At 41.4% G+C, this 15,483-nt stretch overlaps 1 protein-coding gene across 4 annotated transcripts in view; it reads right to left on the bottom strand.

Annotated features, from left to right (window-relative positions):
• Window positions 1-2,425: 2,425 nt before the first annotated feature.
• The window catches only part of st6gal1 (ST6 beta-galactosamide alpha-2,6-sialyltranferase 1), a 33,860-nt gene continuing 20,802 nt past the window's right edge, over window positions 2,426-15,483 (bottom strand). For 3 of the 4 annotated variants that reach the window (XM_046039431.1, XM_046039429.1, XM_046039432.1), the window contains 7 exons: window positions 13,016-13,222; window positions 9,684-10,052; window positions 9,248-9,512; window positions 7,247-7,344; window positions 4,901-5,002; window positions 4,459-4,669; window positions 2,426-3,064 (listed from right to left, as the gene is read on the bottom strand). In XM_046039431.1, coding sequence (XP_045895387.1) covers window positions 2,793-3,064; window positions 4,459-4,669; window positions 4,901-5,002; window positions 7,247-7,344; window positions 9,248-9,512; window positions 9,684-10,052; window positions 13,016-13,222 — 1,524 coding nt within the window. In that variant the 3' untranslated portion in view covers window positions 2,426-2,792. The remainder of the gene's footprint in view (window positions 3,065-4,458; window positions 4,670-4,900; window positions 5,003-7,246; window positions 7,345-9,247; window positions 9,513-9,683; window positions 10,053-13,015; window positions 13,223-15,483) is intronic. The other variant, XM_046039433.1, reaches the window with a different exon arrangement.

Raw genomic sequence — 15,483 nt, 5'->3', positions numbered from 1 at the left:
AGTATCTGCAGTGACAAACTGATCCAGAAACTGATCTAGACTCTGGTTAACTCTACCATCAAACAAAGAAAAAACAAAATGACTCCACAGCTCCTTTCAGGACAGTCGAGCAACTTGAAATATATCTCAAAGTGAAACTGCTGCCAAATCCAAAGAACAATGAGAAGGAAAACTACTTTGTGATTTGGTTTAAAAAGTCAAAGTGAGAAGTGAAAGAGTGAGAGCAGCGCCTCACAGTGGAATGACTTATGTGTTACAGTATATACACATCCCAAAGGCCCTTTCTGTACAGGTAAGCTTGGCGCTGTAGTTTTGCTATTTAGACCTTTGTAGTGAGGACATTTGTAATTTATAAGGTCCATTCTGCCGATTCTGTTCTTTAAGCGGGTCAGTTTAAGACTTTAGTTAAGGATTAATGTTGCTGTCGCAGTAAAAGGTACTTGTTTACTGCGTAATTGTGTTCAGAATTATGTTTTTTCAAGTGTAATTTGGTTTCTCTTGAGTAATAGTGACACCTACATGATCAATTAAGAATAATTGATCGTTAAGCTGCTATCAGAAGCTAAATTGGAGGATAAGAAAGTTCCACAAGACTGTGTTGCGTCAGATTGGGGGATTGTAACGGCTCTTTGCAGAAGGCGCAGACGGTGTGTGATTATTTTATTTATTATGAACTGCTAATATTTATATTATATTTCATACCAAAAGTGATTGTGTGTTTGTAAATATTTTACTTCAGTTTTTCACGGTGTTTGCTGGTCAAAAGAAGATTAATTGTGAAAAGAAACAAATAAATCCTGGTCAAACATCGGTTGGAGCGAGGCTCATCTGTGTCAGAAGAAAAGCTTGGGAGCAGTTAGAATTAAGATTAGAGTTAGAGTTAAGGACCATACCGTTGAATTTACATGTTTCAGTCCAATAAACCACAAATTGTGTGCGTGTTCATATCACTGACGTTTCCAAAGCACGCCACATGTTTTTAGACTTGATGCTGTTCCTCTTATTAATACTTCTTACCGGTTCTTTTCTTTGTCAACACTCTTATCGGCTCTTTTTCATCACTACTGCTGTAACTCTGCGCTCAATAATATCTCACTGGAAATAAATCTAAAATGTCAATACAAGAAGTTATATTCCTGACATCAAAATAGTGAGTGAAGTTTAGAAAGACTGAAGACATCAGTGAGTGTCAGTCCTTCCTCCTCCAGCTGCTTTCTCTCAGCCAGCAGCTAAGCTAACAAGAATTTGCCAAATTTTAGGGTGCGCGGCAAACTAATCTAAACAGTTAGACTACAACCAGACAGCTTTCGTTTTAGCTTGTTTGTAACAATTCAGTTTTGTTAGCTAAGCTAGTACGCTGTGCTTATGCGGCAGATTAAAATATCGCTTTCTACATGTTCATGCTTGTTGAACAGGTGTATTGAACTTGAACTAGTTGTCGTCGAACTTGAGTTGCTTCACCGCAGCCTCTCTGCTCTGCCGTCCGCTGAGGAGAGGCTGCAGCGTGTTAGAAATTAACACTAAAATGTTAAAAAAGTACCGGTAAAAGACTAGATAATGTTGTAGCTTATTAATTCTACAGTATTTAAACCACATTTTATGACTTATCTACAATGTTAGAATGTTGGATGGTCACATGGCCAAAGCTTCAAATAATGAGGTTAAAGTAGGGTAGAGTGGGGTAAGACGTCCCCCTTAAGCTCAAAGTCTATTTGCTGACACCTAAAATAATATTTTATAGGGGTTTTTTGTGTCTTTGACACACGGAGCCAGAGGAGCCGCTGTTCCATATATGGTAATTTGCTCCCACGGCAACCGCACAGCAACGCTCAGTCTGCCTGTTCTGCCCAGCAACAACAACAGCCTGGTAACATGCTTCGGGTCTTGGCCAATCAGAAGAGAGTGGGCTTTGAGAGGAGGGGCCTTAAAGAGACAGGAGCATCTACAGCTTGTTTCAGACAGACGCTGAAATGTAGGCCTACATGAAGGGACAGTATAAGACAGAAAATATATTTTTTTTAACTTTGAATCATGCAAAGCTGCCATACAGGAGTCACAGAACTACAATATAGGACTGGAAAAGCAGTATAATAGGTCTCCTTTAAAAATGTAGCACTGGTGCCTGTTTAATACCCATCCTTACTCATTAAAGCGCCACATGTGGATTAATTCGCTGCTAGAAATAGCCCCCAACACATGCACTATTGCCTCCTGTTTTCTGAGTCTTTTATAAAGATTCAACTATATATGTTCGAGCTGTTTGTAAAGGTTTACACCTTCAGTAGGAACCAATGGGCTTGGAGCTGAGAGCCACAGACAGGAAGTCAGAATGTTTTGAGAGGTTTGGTTTTTGTCTTGTTGTGGGATTTGCTTTGGAAAATACTTGGCTAATGGATTTTACTTAAACACCATGTATCAAGTATGATTGAGTGTAATCAAGTGTACATGATTTTTTAATAACTGGCTAAAACCTTTAAAAAAGCAGTGGTATGGTCCTTTAAGGGCTCGGGGATAAACCTTATCAGTGGAATGTCCTCATAAGGATATGTATACGTGAACAGCAGGCACATCTATCAGTGTGTGTGGGTGTGCTATGAAAAAGAAATGTGTGTTTTCCATTGTTTACAGTCTATAACAATAATAACATATAATATTTATAGTGAGTGGCTTTAGGTACGGCAGTGAGTATGAAGTTTTCATGCATCTGTCCTCATTGTTACGTGTCTTCATGCAGGACTCGCTTCGGGTTGAGTGTATGTGCATTTTTGCTTCACTGCTTCTGTATTTTCCAGTCAGTGGTTCGGTCCATCTCCAGCAGCCTGGGTGCAGTTCAGCTTGCTGAACCCAGGCAGCGTGACACGTCCATGTGTGTAGATGTCGCGGTCGGACCCCTGGTTCATCCGTTTCACCAGGTTCTTCTCGTACAGCAGAGGGTGGTAGGCGCCGAGCGTGCAGGCGGCGTCGAAGAAACGCTGGTAATAATGGCAGAGCTCTGTCTTCCTCCGGGACGGCAGGAACTCGTAAACGTGCACCACCTCGCACAGCGACATCATCAGGATGGTGCCTGGGCAGGATAGAAAGGAGAGGAGGCTTTTTTAAAAACATGCTATAATGTTATTCTGACACAAGAAGAGTGTACAGTGAGGATCAGGTTTCAAGGTTAATTCAATCTGGGCATTTCACTGTACATGAGCGTGTAGATTAGAGGTGATGGACTTGGTAAAATACACAAATCTGCTGAACGCTGTAACAAAACTGTTATCTCTCCTCTCTCAGCTTGATAAATAAAACATTCAGGTAGCAGCTTGTCATTTTTAGCCGATGTCTGAAGTCACTGGCACTTATCCACTGCTCCATCACCACCACCAAACGTGTGAGTAACTTGATTACAGGCCAAAATAAAACCTTTCCGGTGGGGCTGACCCCTAATAGTCAAAGATTCGATGCTTCGATGGACGGAGCCTGATTCAACTGTCAATCTCGCAGTCGAAGCTTTGCAGCGAAACAAAGGTCACGCCATTTTGGCGATATGGGGGTGCTCAACGTCTGATTTTACATAGAACTACCAGTTTCCTCCCAATAAGTTAATGTACATTTCAACGTTTAATGCTGTAAATAAACATGTAAAAAGAATAAAACTCTCAATGTTTTTAAAGTGTGTAAATAAATCCCAAATTGTAACCCATTCATTTATTTGTGGCGGCCCGGCCACAATATCAATGCTGACCGCCACAGATTGATTTTCGATTTTTTTTTACTAGGACTAATTAAGATCGTATTTGATTGCAGAGCGCCGTAGCGCGTTCGCGCAGCACATCCTCTCGCTCGTCCCTCTCTCTTTCTCACTCACCCTCCTGAACACAGCTGCACTAATCTGTCCTCAGTTTAACTAGAAATTTACTTAAAAGTAAGTTGAACGAATAGAAACTGCAGCTCTGCAGCTTCCGAAGATTAAAGCTACCGTGTGTATTCTGTGTGTGTACATTGAGAGCAATGTAAAACTGGAGTCAAATTACTCGTATGTGTGTAAATACCTGGCCAATAAAAGTGATTCTGATCGTGTCACGTCATTTTCACATTCTCCGAGTTGTACTTTAATTCGTAGTATCAATAATTTAAAGCTTATCAACTTTATATAGTTTTGAACCAGTGCCTTCAGGATTTGGATCAAGTGGGTCGTGAAAAACAAGGTGTTACTTCAATGTGTGATCTGTTAATTTAATCAACATTTAGGTAAATTTAAGTATTGAATCAGACTCCCTAACCCTGTATCAGGATATGGGTACCAAAAAAACTTTATCAGGACATGCCAAGTTTTCAATACAGTGATTTTTTGTTTTAAATTATGGCAAATCTTAAAGCTTAACTTCAGTACAGCCCACACACTTCCAATAAAAACATCACTTTTGTGTGCACCGGATGTGTTATAAACAGGAAGTGGTGAGAGTGCTGACTTACCGAGAAGGCCGGATGAGGGTGGGTTCCTCTGGATGGGCTCAGCCATGTTGTCTTGTATTCGCTGCCAGACCTGCCACTCAAAGCGAGGATGCAGGATGTAGAACGGCTGCATGGGATGAAGCCTCCTGTATCTCTGGTACTGGGTGAAGATGGGATAGTCTGTCTTGTTGTACCACTGCAGAGCGGGGGGCACATAGTGGTTTTTAGCCTTCTGTTGAAAACATTGTGCTGAGCTGCAGATTTCCATTCTGGTATCTGTACACAACTGGCAGATTATACTTCCTTTTTACACCCCTCATGTGGTTTGAGTTTTATCACACGCATTCAGCATGTCATTAACAAGTCCTACGAGCAGGCACTAAATCTGAGTCGGCGATTTCTGGAGTTTTCTAACTATAAAAGTCCCCTTTTTATCTATGAATGCAGCATGATATAAACTCACCTGAGTGAGGTTAGCAGAGAAGGGGGCGGGGTCCCAGGCTACCAGAGCACCTGAGCTGTACAGAGAGCTGGACAGGAAACGATGGTCATCGGACGCCATCACCTGAAAAACAAATGCATGTATAATCCATATATCCATATATATATATATATATATATATATATATAAATACAACTGTGGGGGGAAAAAAAGATCAGATGCTGACTAGGGGTGTTTATTGTGCTTCTTCAATTATTAAGTAGGCTACATAGTTAAATGGGTTTTTTGTCTGTTTTAACTGTGTGTATTGTTGTTTTGTCGGTTTTAGGGCAATGTTTTTACTATTTGTAGTAACTTAGCTTGTTTTAATTATACTTTATTCTCCAACTTATTTAAGTGTCACTCACTTACTGAATCTGCCTCCTCCAGTTCTCTTCACCTCACAGACCTAACGTACCTCTGCTGCAAACACGTCAGCGCTCTTTCTGTCACTTCCTGTATGTCTGCTCCTCTGTGACTTTCTCCATCAGCGGTAGTCTGCATTGTATAAAGTTGCCGAAAAAACAAAACAAAAACCAGAACTTGTTTTCTGGAGTTTTCCTCCCGCGATTCTGTTCACAGCAGCAGCTGCGCCGCATATTAGCCTTTAAAAAAACAAAACCAACGTGGTAGCTAAAGAATTACATCTGCACTAGTGTGTCCGCTTCTAAAATATTGTGTCGCGGCTTGTAACGTTATCACTCCGTGTTTCTCTGATAAATGCTACAATGTGTCGCCAAATATACCTGGGCAGCCCGCCAAAGTAACGTGTATGTGTGGGAAACACCACCGGCTCTGTGTCTCCCTCCATGTTGTTGAGAGTTTGTGAGCAGACGGCTGCGTGCAGACGTAGAGGGAGAGAGAGAGAAGCAAACGCTGGCAGGACTTTACGAAACATATTAATAAACTAAACATCAAACTATACTGGTATTAACGGTATTGTCTAATTTGATATCTCTTTTGAAATTATATCGATATACCTCATTATACCGATATACCGCCCAGCCCTACTGGCTACCTATTCTGGTCTAGGACGCTTCTGGGACGCGCTGCGGCCGCGTCTATTGGACTCACAGGCATTGACTAGAATGGCAGAGATAAGCTCCGGCAACTGCGGCGCAGCCGTAACGCGACGCAGGCGGATTCAGTGGACTTTGCGTGTAACGGTTCTGAAACAAAGACTGAATCTACAATATAAAAATCCACGGTCTCAAGCCATTTGTTCCTTGTCCCCCCAACACCATTCAGGCAGCTTCTCGCTGCAGACTTTGACCGTGCCAAAGTAATAATAACTAATCCTATAGGAGTGTTTATCGCAGCAGATTTGCAACCGTACTCTGTCAGAGAACGCAGAATTTAAGCGTTTTAGCCCCGCTACAATGTGTCCTCACGTGTGCATTTTAGTGCCCCGTTCAAACGAGCTGCAGTTCAGGAATTATCAACAGGTCAGAGTGTTACGATGGAGCATTACTGACATTTTTCAAATGACACAGACGGTGCATTCACGTGCTCCTCAGACGGATGTGCTTTAAAGTTGGAATGTGGAAACAACATTGACGCTACTACAAATGTGTGTTGGACTGCCTTTGTCATCCAAGTATGCTGAAACAGTTAGAAGTCAGTTGACAGTTGTTACTGCACCGGTAAATCACTAAAATTGTATTGCAAATACTGCAAATAAATAACTTCCCTAACTAATTCAGGTCACTCTACATTGACAGCACACTAACCTAATACCGTATTAAAAATGACACAAAATGCAATACGTGATTTCGCACCAATAATCTAACTTTTTTAACCATCGACCATGTTGTCCGCCATGTTTCCAACTCGTCAATTCATGTCCAAAACCTTTATGTGATATCATTTTTCCAATTATTCCAGCACCACATGAATGCACAGAGAGATGGGCGACCCAAAGGCATAAAAAAAAATAAAAATAGACTGACTAAAGCGATGCCCTTGTGCCATTGTGAGGGTGTTTCAGGGTAGAAACGTAGCAGCGAACAGTTCATAAAAAATCCATCCACATATTCTGTTTTGCCATTTTTGCTGTGTAGAGATCTTAAACATGGGGAGAGAATGGAGTTTGGCATATAACATTTCAATGGTTCCTCTTCACCTCTTTTCAGTTTAGGCAGAATGTAATCTCAGTGGTACATATAAGACTGGAAACAATTTGCTCTACAACATAAATTAAAAACACCAGTTTTAACTAAGAGGCATGAAGGTTAGATGGATTTAGGCAGATACAGCGCTGTGTTGTGATATATATTATTATTATATTATATATTTACAAACTGTCCTTCGGCAGGTCAGTGCGTTTACCTGTGAGTTGATGAGGCGAATGGTGGTTTTACAACCAACGTCCTTCTCGTACCCGGTGGTGGGGGCGGCGTTGAAACGCAGCACAGCATCATGTGAATCTATAATTTAACACAAAGAGAAGTGAAACTTTCTGAACACATTTCCGTGTCTAAATGTGGTAACATGTTTTGAGAGGGTTTTTTACATAATGTCACCTCAAAGATTTCAGAAAAGTGCTACAGAGAGCCTTGAAATAAATAGGTTATTTCAATCAGGCAATCCAACTGGTTTATTAACAATAATATCTAAAACATGCACCTGAAGCACAAACACAGATTACATTAGGAGTCTTGTTTTACTGAAATTTATAAGGTTACTTGAGACAACCTTGCAGTTAACAAACTGTTCATTTCTTCCTGTTTTCGTTCTGATTTGTACACCGCGCCGCCTCCTCCCTGTTTACTGAGATTAACGGCAGGTATTGATTTTGGCCACTTGCGGGACATCTTGGCACACACGAAGGAATAAATCCAAATTCCAAAACAATAAAAGCAAACAGAGCTCACAGCCCAACACACCCTCATGTACATACGTGTATTACGTTACAAAGACACCAAGTACATAATAGTGTTGTAGTACTCGATACCGGTCTTGAGACCACTTTTTGATGGTCCAGGTCTCGGTCTCGACTGCATTTGTACTCAGTCATTGAGGACTGGGGATTTTATTTCAAGACCTGTCAAGACCATAACTTTGGGAGATTTAAGACATGGACAGTTAAACCGCATGTAACCCTTTCAACAGCACTAATGCTGCAGCTGAGTGACTGGTGAAATTATATTAACCAGGGCCGTAGGTATAGATAGTGCAGACAGTGCAGCTGCACTGGCGGTCCGCACTGTACGAGCTGGACTTTGTCAGTTACATGGTAAAAACGTGTTGAGACTCATCAATCGGCAGTAAACACCCAATTCACGTCCAACTGTTTTTAGCATGAAGATCAAGCGCTATATATACACTCAAATGTGCATTTCCCCCTTTGTCGTTCCAGATAAGATTGTTTTGGATTTTTTACTGCGGACACTGTCAAAGATTTTGCTCAATGCAGGCTCGTCCGATGCCTTTTAAATAGGGGAGTAACTTTACAGGAGCTTTTTCAGTGAATTTGGTGTGGCCGACCTGTTTAATTGTGTGGGTTTTAAACTGTGTGTGCGCCGTAGCTGGTCTGTTTTCAGCACATGGCGTTGTGTTATGAGTTGGCCACTTTTCTTTCTCATTCACCATAATGTCTCGCCTCTCTGTCGAAGAGGAATGTGGTTGTCGTGATTCGGGAGGTTATTGTACTGAAATTGCCCGAAAAAAGTCTGCGTCATTTCAGCACAGTGGACTACTGTGCTGAAATGACTGCTCCTGCACTCAGCTGTTTGTTGTTGACGTTTCAGGATTGTGACAATGACAGCACTGGCCATGCTGCTTATAACTTTCTCTTTGACTTCTGAACTTTGCAAATATAATAGTCTAGGTGACACAGTCGGACTCTACAATCCATCACATGATGTTACTTTACATTAGACTGCTGCATCCAGCCGCACGCAGCAGCAGCAGCAGCAGCAGCAGCAGCAGCAGCAGCAGCGTATGTGTTGGAGAGAGACGTACGACAAGAGAACTGTTGAATTTAATATGTTAATATGGAAAGAAATCGATTTAAGACAAAAGGGCCGTGCAAAAGGAGGAAACAAGGTACACAAATATGCCAATATAGGGTTCCCTTCTAAACACAAAAGCAGTGTGTGTGCATGTGCTTCGTAATGGTGTAGCCCAACTAGGGCCCCCTCATAACAGCCTGCACTGGGGCTGTTGTAACGACCTTACGTCGCTGATATTAACCATGGTGTAAACTGACCACAGACACATTTAAAGGCAGCCATTTAAAGTCCACGTGAATTCGATCTCCTTCATTATTTTCTCATATAGGGAGATGTAGTTGCACATTACTTTAACATCCATGTAAGAATATCTCACCGATCTCTTTGCCAAGTCCAGAGTTGCGGAGCGACCCTGCTGACGACACCACCGCACAGCTCTTGTACGGTCCGAGGTCAGAGGTCAGCTGCTTCGGTGGCAGCTGGGAGGCCCAGGGCAGTGACAAGAAGGGCTGGAGGTCAGAGGTCAGAGTCATGACCTCTACCTTGTCCTTAAGTTGGCAGAGAAGCTTGGGGCCACTCAACTTGGGCCTGCTGGACACACCACCAGGCCCGGAGAACTCGACTCCATACTTATTCATCGCCTGATAGAAACACATGAAAAACAGAGATACGGAGGGAGATTAGGGACAAAACAGAAAAAATGCCGGAATCATCGTATTCTGTAGTTATTTATTCTCAAAAATGCAGCGTTTGTTTTTCAGGAATCAGAATTCTGTCTTCATATTACTCCTGAACGAATAATAAACTCTCACCTGATAATTCTGCACCACTTTCCTCAGTCTGCTTCCCAGCATGCTGCTGGACATCTCGTCATCCCACACCTCTCCCAAAAGCCCGTGAGGCCCAAAGAACTCTGCGCCCCCCCGCCTTCCACTCAGCTCCCCCCTCCGCCGGCCTCCGAACAGGGACTCCAGCGCACGTGTGAAGGGGCGCGGAAGCAGATGAGACAAAAACCCAGAGGGCTCCTGCTCTCTCTGCTTTCGCTTTGACAAGGAGTCCCCGGCTTCCTGGGTGTGGTTTGGAGAGGACAGGACAGGGATTGGACGGTGAGGGTCACCTGGGACGACCCCAGGGAGCTTCTGAGGGTCACTGTACATGGGCTTGGCTCCGCCTCGCAGCACCTGTCGAAGTCAGGGGGGCGACAATGTCAAGTCATGTTAGTCAAACATTTATAGCCCGTATTTATCAAACGTCTAAATTTGCATGAGCAACAGCCTATTTGCACAATACAAAACCGTCCGCCTCTCTCTCTCTGCTGCTCATATCACTCCGCTAAGACCTTTCCCACAAAACCACAAGAACGAACAATGTTCATTTGTTCTGCCTGCTTATGTTTCGATTGCACAAGCAGGAACAGACGTGGTCAAAACTAAAGAAAGCATGTGAAACAGGACCTTAAAAGTTGAACACAGACACGATCGTCAAAACCGCTGACTTACTTTTCCCTTATATGCCGTTTTAAGTCCATCAGTAAAGCTACTTTGGTGTTTGGTTTTGTTGGTGCAGCTATGCAGCTACCAGAATTACGGTGTCTCTCGCTGTTGCCAACAGTAAGTAACCCTGTAGTAGTGTTTAATTAGTCCAAAACTGGCTTCACTGCTCTCTATTCAAATCAGCGGGGTGGCTTTGTCCTGTAATATACTGTCTATTTTTCAAACACAGTCTTTTTTGGCATTTGCTGGCCGACCAGTTGGAGCTACATAGACATCCATCAAAAGAAAGGTCTGCTCAAGCCGGATCGATTTATGCCCCCTGTAAAGCATGGGTGTGGTTTTGGTGACAGGAATGTTAATGAAAATTCACTGTTTTTATCAACATTTTAATTTTATGTTATTTGGAACGTGCTTATATGGACATAAATAGTGTTTTAAAGATAACTCTTAATAAAAGTCAAAATTTAAACAGTAAATATTGCCGAAATATGGACATTCGCCTGGTATGTTTTGAAAATACTGTATGATAACTGTTGTATTTTAGTTTATTTTCATCAAATTCACAGTTACAGTTGCATTCCAGGTGTTTTAGAAGGGATTCAGTTGCATTATAATCTATGTTATGATGGTTTTGATGGTTTATTGCATTAAACTATATTAAAATAAATATGTTAATTTACAATGGATTATATATATTCCTTAGCTTCTGACCTTTCAAAGGAGACCAGGATTATGCATTTAGGCCAAATGGTTGAGGAGTTATTACGGATTTATTTTTGGTATGTTATATGGCGTTTTTCATGGAAAAGGGTGGCTGTTTCCAATTAATCTGTTTTCATGAGATTAGTTTTGGGTTATGTGTTTTTGTAAGTTTTATTTGATCTTCTCATGGTTTTGTGTTTTATAGCCTAGTTTATTTCTTTTGTTTATTCGCATGTTTAGTTTACTTAACTAGTATCTGTCTTGTCTCTTTTCTTCTTAGTACTGCGTTTAAATTCTGTGCCTTGGTTTATGTTTTACTGTTTACTCTGGGTCTGTGTACTTTTGTGTTTTTATTATTTCGGTCTTGTCTGCTTTGTGTTCCGTTCCTTGTTAGGTTGTAGTTTATTTGTGTTATTTAGTTTTCTGTCTAATAAGTGTTGGTTGGTTGTCTGGTGATTCTTTATTTGAAGGCGTTTAGTCTTGCGTGCTTGTTTCCTGTTATGTTTAGTTTGTCTTTGGTGTTCAGTCTGCTTGTTTCATGTTCGGTTTAGTTTTCATCTATTGAGTGTTCAGTTTGTGTTTCTTCATTTTGGTTTGGTCCTGTCTGGCCCCTCAGTTGGTTTCACCTGCTGGCCTGTGTGTCTGTGATTGTCTCCACCTGGTTTTGGTCCCGCCCAACTCGTTACTTGGTGTTTAAATGTTTGCTTGTTCTGTTCAGTCTTTGTTACGTCCTCGTCTGTGTTGAGTGTTCTGTCCTGTCCATGCGCTTACTGGATTACATCTCGAATTGCTTCTGTTTGGATCTCACTTCTGGTTTTTGGGTGTCATTCGTTGTTGGATTTCCGTTGCCTTTGGATTCCTCCTTGGTTTGGACTGTTGCCTTGTGCTTCTTTTGAAGCCTGTTTCAGTTAAATTTTGTTAAAAGAAATATTTTAACTGCATCCTCTTCGCCTTTGGTCTGCATCCATTATGTGATGACAAAATGTTTTGATGGCGCAATGGATAAGACCCGGGTTCAATTCCCCACTGTGACCCATCTACCAATGTGTTCCTGAGCGAGACACTTAACCCCTAGTTGCTCCAGAGGTGTGTGACCTCTGACATGTTTAGCAATTGTAAGTCGCTTTGGATAAAAGCGTCAGCTAAATGAATAAATGTAAATGTAAATCTTTGTAATCAGTCCTTTTGATTTGCAAAGCTTTAATAGTGTTAATTTATGCATGCCTGTATATTTGGTAACTATATAAACAGCTAAAGTTAAGATCAGTGTTAAAAAGATAGATAGTTGCATGACACTGAGTTGCGATAGCCTGTTGTGTTTACAGTACTTGCTTTTTATTTGCTTTTATTTTATATAATTCTCCAATATACATAAACAAATTATGTGTAAGTTAAAATAATAGGAGTAGTTTACCCTGTCTTGTCTTCTTTCCTGTTTTTTTGGCTGACAACAAGTTTTCATTCTGAATAGTAAACCTCGCCCACTTAGTGGTAGCTAGTTAGTTTGTGTGTTGGGGTATATCAGTAATACACTTAAAATAGATTTAATTAGTTATGCTTGGTATAATTAGTAATGGTTTAGGGTTAGTGGGTGACAAAAATAATTGTTGACTAATCGAAAAATAATTGACACATTAGTCGACTATGAAAATCATTAGTTAACCAACTATAAAGTTGTCAGACACTTATAATTGGCAAAAACAAGCCTTCTAGTGGACGTAATTTGATGGGGCGCAATCGCCCACAAAGATTACGTTGCAGCCCTGTTTCACTGCTCGCTCAATACTGGGCCAATTTAAAAAACAATGTTGTCCCAAATACTCACACAGAAGCAAAAACATAAGTGGGGCTCCAAGTGAAGTTTTGACAGATCCGGATCAATGTTTTTTAAAATTGGGATACACGATTCAGCTAACAAAACCAATGTGACATGAAACATGGCAACAGACCTTGATGACAGAGTGTGTACGTGGCTGAGCCCGGGTTCGTGCCCGGACCCCGAAGATGGCATCAGTGACGGGAACGCTGTTTTCAGCACAGATAGCGTAGAGCAGAGCCATGGAGATGCAGAAGAAGGCCATGCAGAGCACTCCACGGCGGGCCCGACGCCTCAGACGCCACAGTAGGCTCACTCGGTCCATCGCCGCCCCGGGGATCTGTAGAGAACAAACACATTCAGTCTACTGTCCAGAAAAGTTTATCCAAACTGAAAACAAATGAAGTCAGAAAAGCTTCTAACAGTTGGGTTGAAGTTAAGTTTAGATTTAAGGCATTGAAAATAAATATAAATATATAAGGAAAAGCTGTCTGTTTTTCAAAAAATAAAGTTTGAACTAAGACACAGTTTGATTTAATTAATTCAAACGTTACTGTAAAGCAGTTTATATACAATTTATGAAATTTCCAATGTTTCCACACATCACTTCCAAGATGGTTTGGCTGGCGAACTGAACAGTTTGAACATTTAATTCTTTACAACATCTGAAAGTTCAAATGTTCGACTAAAAAGTGGCCTAGTGCTGCGCGAGATTGCTGCGAGCGACTAAGAAGAAAGTGTCCAAAGTATGGGATTATTTCAAGCTAAAGAAAACAACAACTCTGTAACGTTGATGTCCATCCTCCGTAAAACGAAACTTGTGTCGCCTTTGTAACCTCACAGTCAAGAGTTAACTGGGTGTCGGGGAGTTGCACCTCCACCAGCTCTCTCTGTAGCGCAGACAATCCCTGCTAGCTGCCTGTGCTAATCCATCCTTTCACCCAGATTCTTTGTCTTTATAATAACAAACAACAGCTGTTTCGCGTCATTTCACGTTTCACGTGTTTTTTTTTTTTGACAAAACGTGGTTTGGAGACCAGCGTCGGGTGACAGAGCTGCTGTCAGCTCCTGTAGTGTGTGACCCACTGTCACCGATCCGTTACATAGTGTGAACGCCACAACAACTTCAAGACTCCCGTCACATGACGGCAAGTTGTGTAGTGTGAACGACACGGCCATCGGCCAACGCTGAGTCGTGTAGTCTGCACGAGCTGCCGCCAAGCAAAAGTACTTCTTAACCGACTCATCGATGAATCGTTGAAATAATCTATAGAAGCTTTGAATACTAAAATCATCGTTAGCTGCAGCCCTAATTTAAATATGTCAACTTGGCTTTGAGAAATTGTGATGTGTTCTCATATTTTATAGATCAAATTACTAATCGACTAATAGAGAAAATAATCTCCTAATTAAAATTGCACATGAAAATAACTGTTGTAGCTACGGTTGTCAACCACCCTATAAAATAAGGATTCGTCCCATAATTTGAAACTATTAGTTCTGTATTGAACTGTATTGACACGCTGTGTTCTGTATTTTTGAGAATCGATTCAGTGCTACAGTGTCTATGGGAAAGAAATATTTTATTTTTTATTTTATTTATTTAAACAGGAAAATATTAAGAGCAATCGGGCCTGACTCAGTATAGAACTGATTTTCAGCAGGTTCCTGTTCTGCAGAACATGAATACCTCAAACACAACAAAACTCCAAGACCATACAATAACAAACACACAGCAACAAGCACACAAACTACGATAGTAAAACAAGCTTCAGCAGGAGGCCATAAAGCTATCTCAGTGTTCACATATATAATATTACAGGTTAGACTATTAAGACAGGACAACTTTTATGAGTTGGAAGGTTTTCCCTCAGCCTTTCTTGTAAGTTACGCTCCGCTACCGAAACAGCGAAGCAGAGGGGAAGAGGGTGGAAACATTTTTTCCACCTGCCTTCTCTCTCTGTCCTGTCCCTTCACCTCCCGGTAGTTTCCCTTCTGTCTGTACCTTTAAAAGTGGCTTTGTACATAAACCAATGAAACTGCAGGACAGGGCTTCATTCTGACATCTCCAAGGTCAAACTGTGGTGCAATTGCTCATTTGTCAAGGAGGCACGAGCATTTGTTTTTATGGCACTCGTGTGCCATAAGAGAGAAGCTGGATCAACAGACGAGCAGCTGCTTTCAAAGGAGGGGCTGTCATCAATAATGCATGTTGGTGATTGGCTGTTCGTGGGATTACAATCGCCACCAACTGATGTCATCTCTCATCTCACACTGCGTCATTATTTGGTAGCTTTGTCAAACAGACCCTCCTGGAGTTGAGGTTAAACTGCCAGAGTTTTTTGCTCAGTCATGCGATGGAGTCATTTGAATAGCTGAATAAAAAGATAACAGTGTGGCGGTACTGTTTTCACAAGCCTCGGGATTTAATGGAGAAAAAAAACGAACAAATGCCTCTTCAAATAAGTAACACAAGAATGAATAGGGAAGGGGTTTTAAATGAAACAAACCAAATAGGGCTCGCAGGCAGCAGGTAATTGTTCACTTATATTTCTTTTATCACCAGGGCTGCCTTAGGAGCTATGGGCTTTGTTTAAGGAT

Source organism: Micropterus dolomieu, linkage group LG23 (genome assembly GCF_021292245.1).
Source record: "Micropterus dolomieu isolate WLL.071019.BEF.003 ecotype Adirondacks linkage group LG23, ASM2129224v1, whole genome shotgun sequence".
Lineage (NCBI taxonomy): Eukaryota > Metazoa > Chordata > Actinopteri > Centrarchiformes > Centrarchidae > Micropterus > Micropterus dolomieu.
Note: the sequence above shows the minus strand (reverse complement) of the source record. Positions and strands in the feature narration are given on the sequence as shown.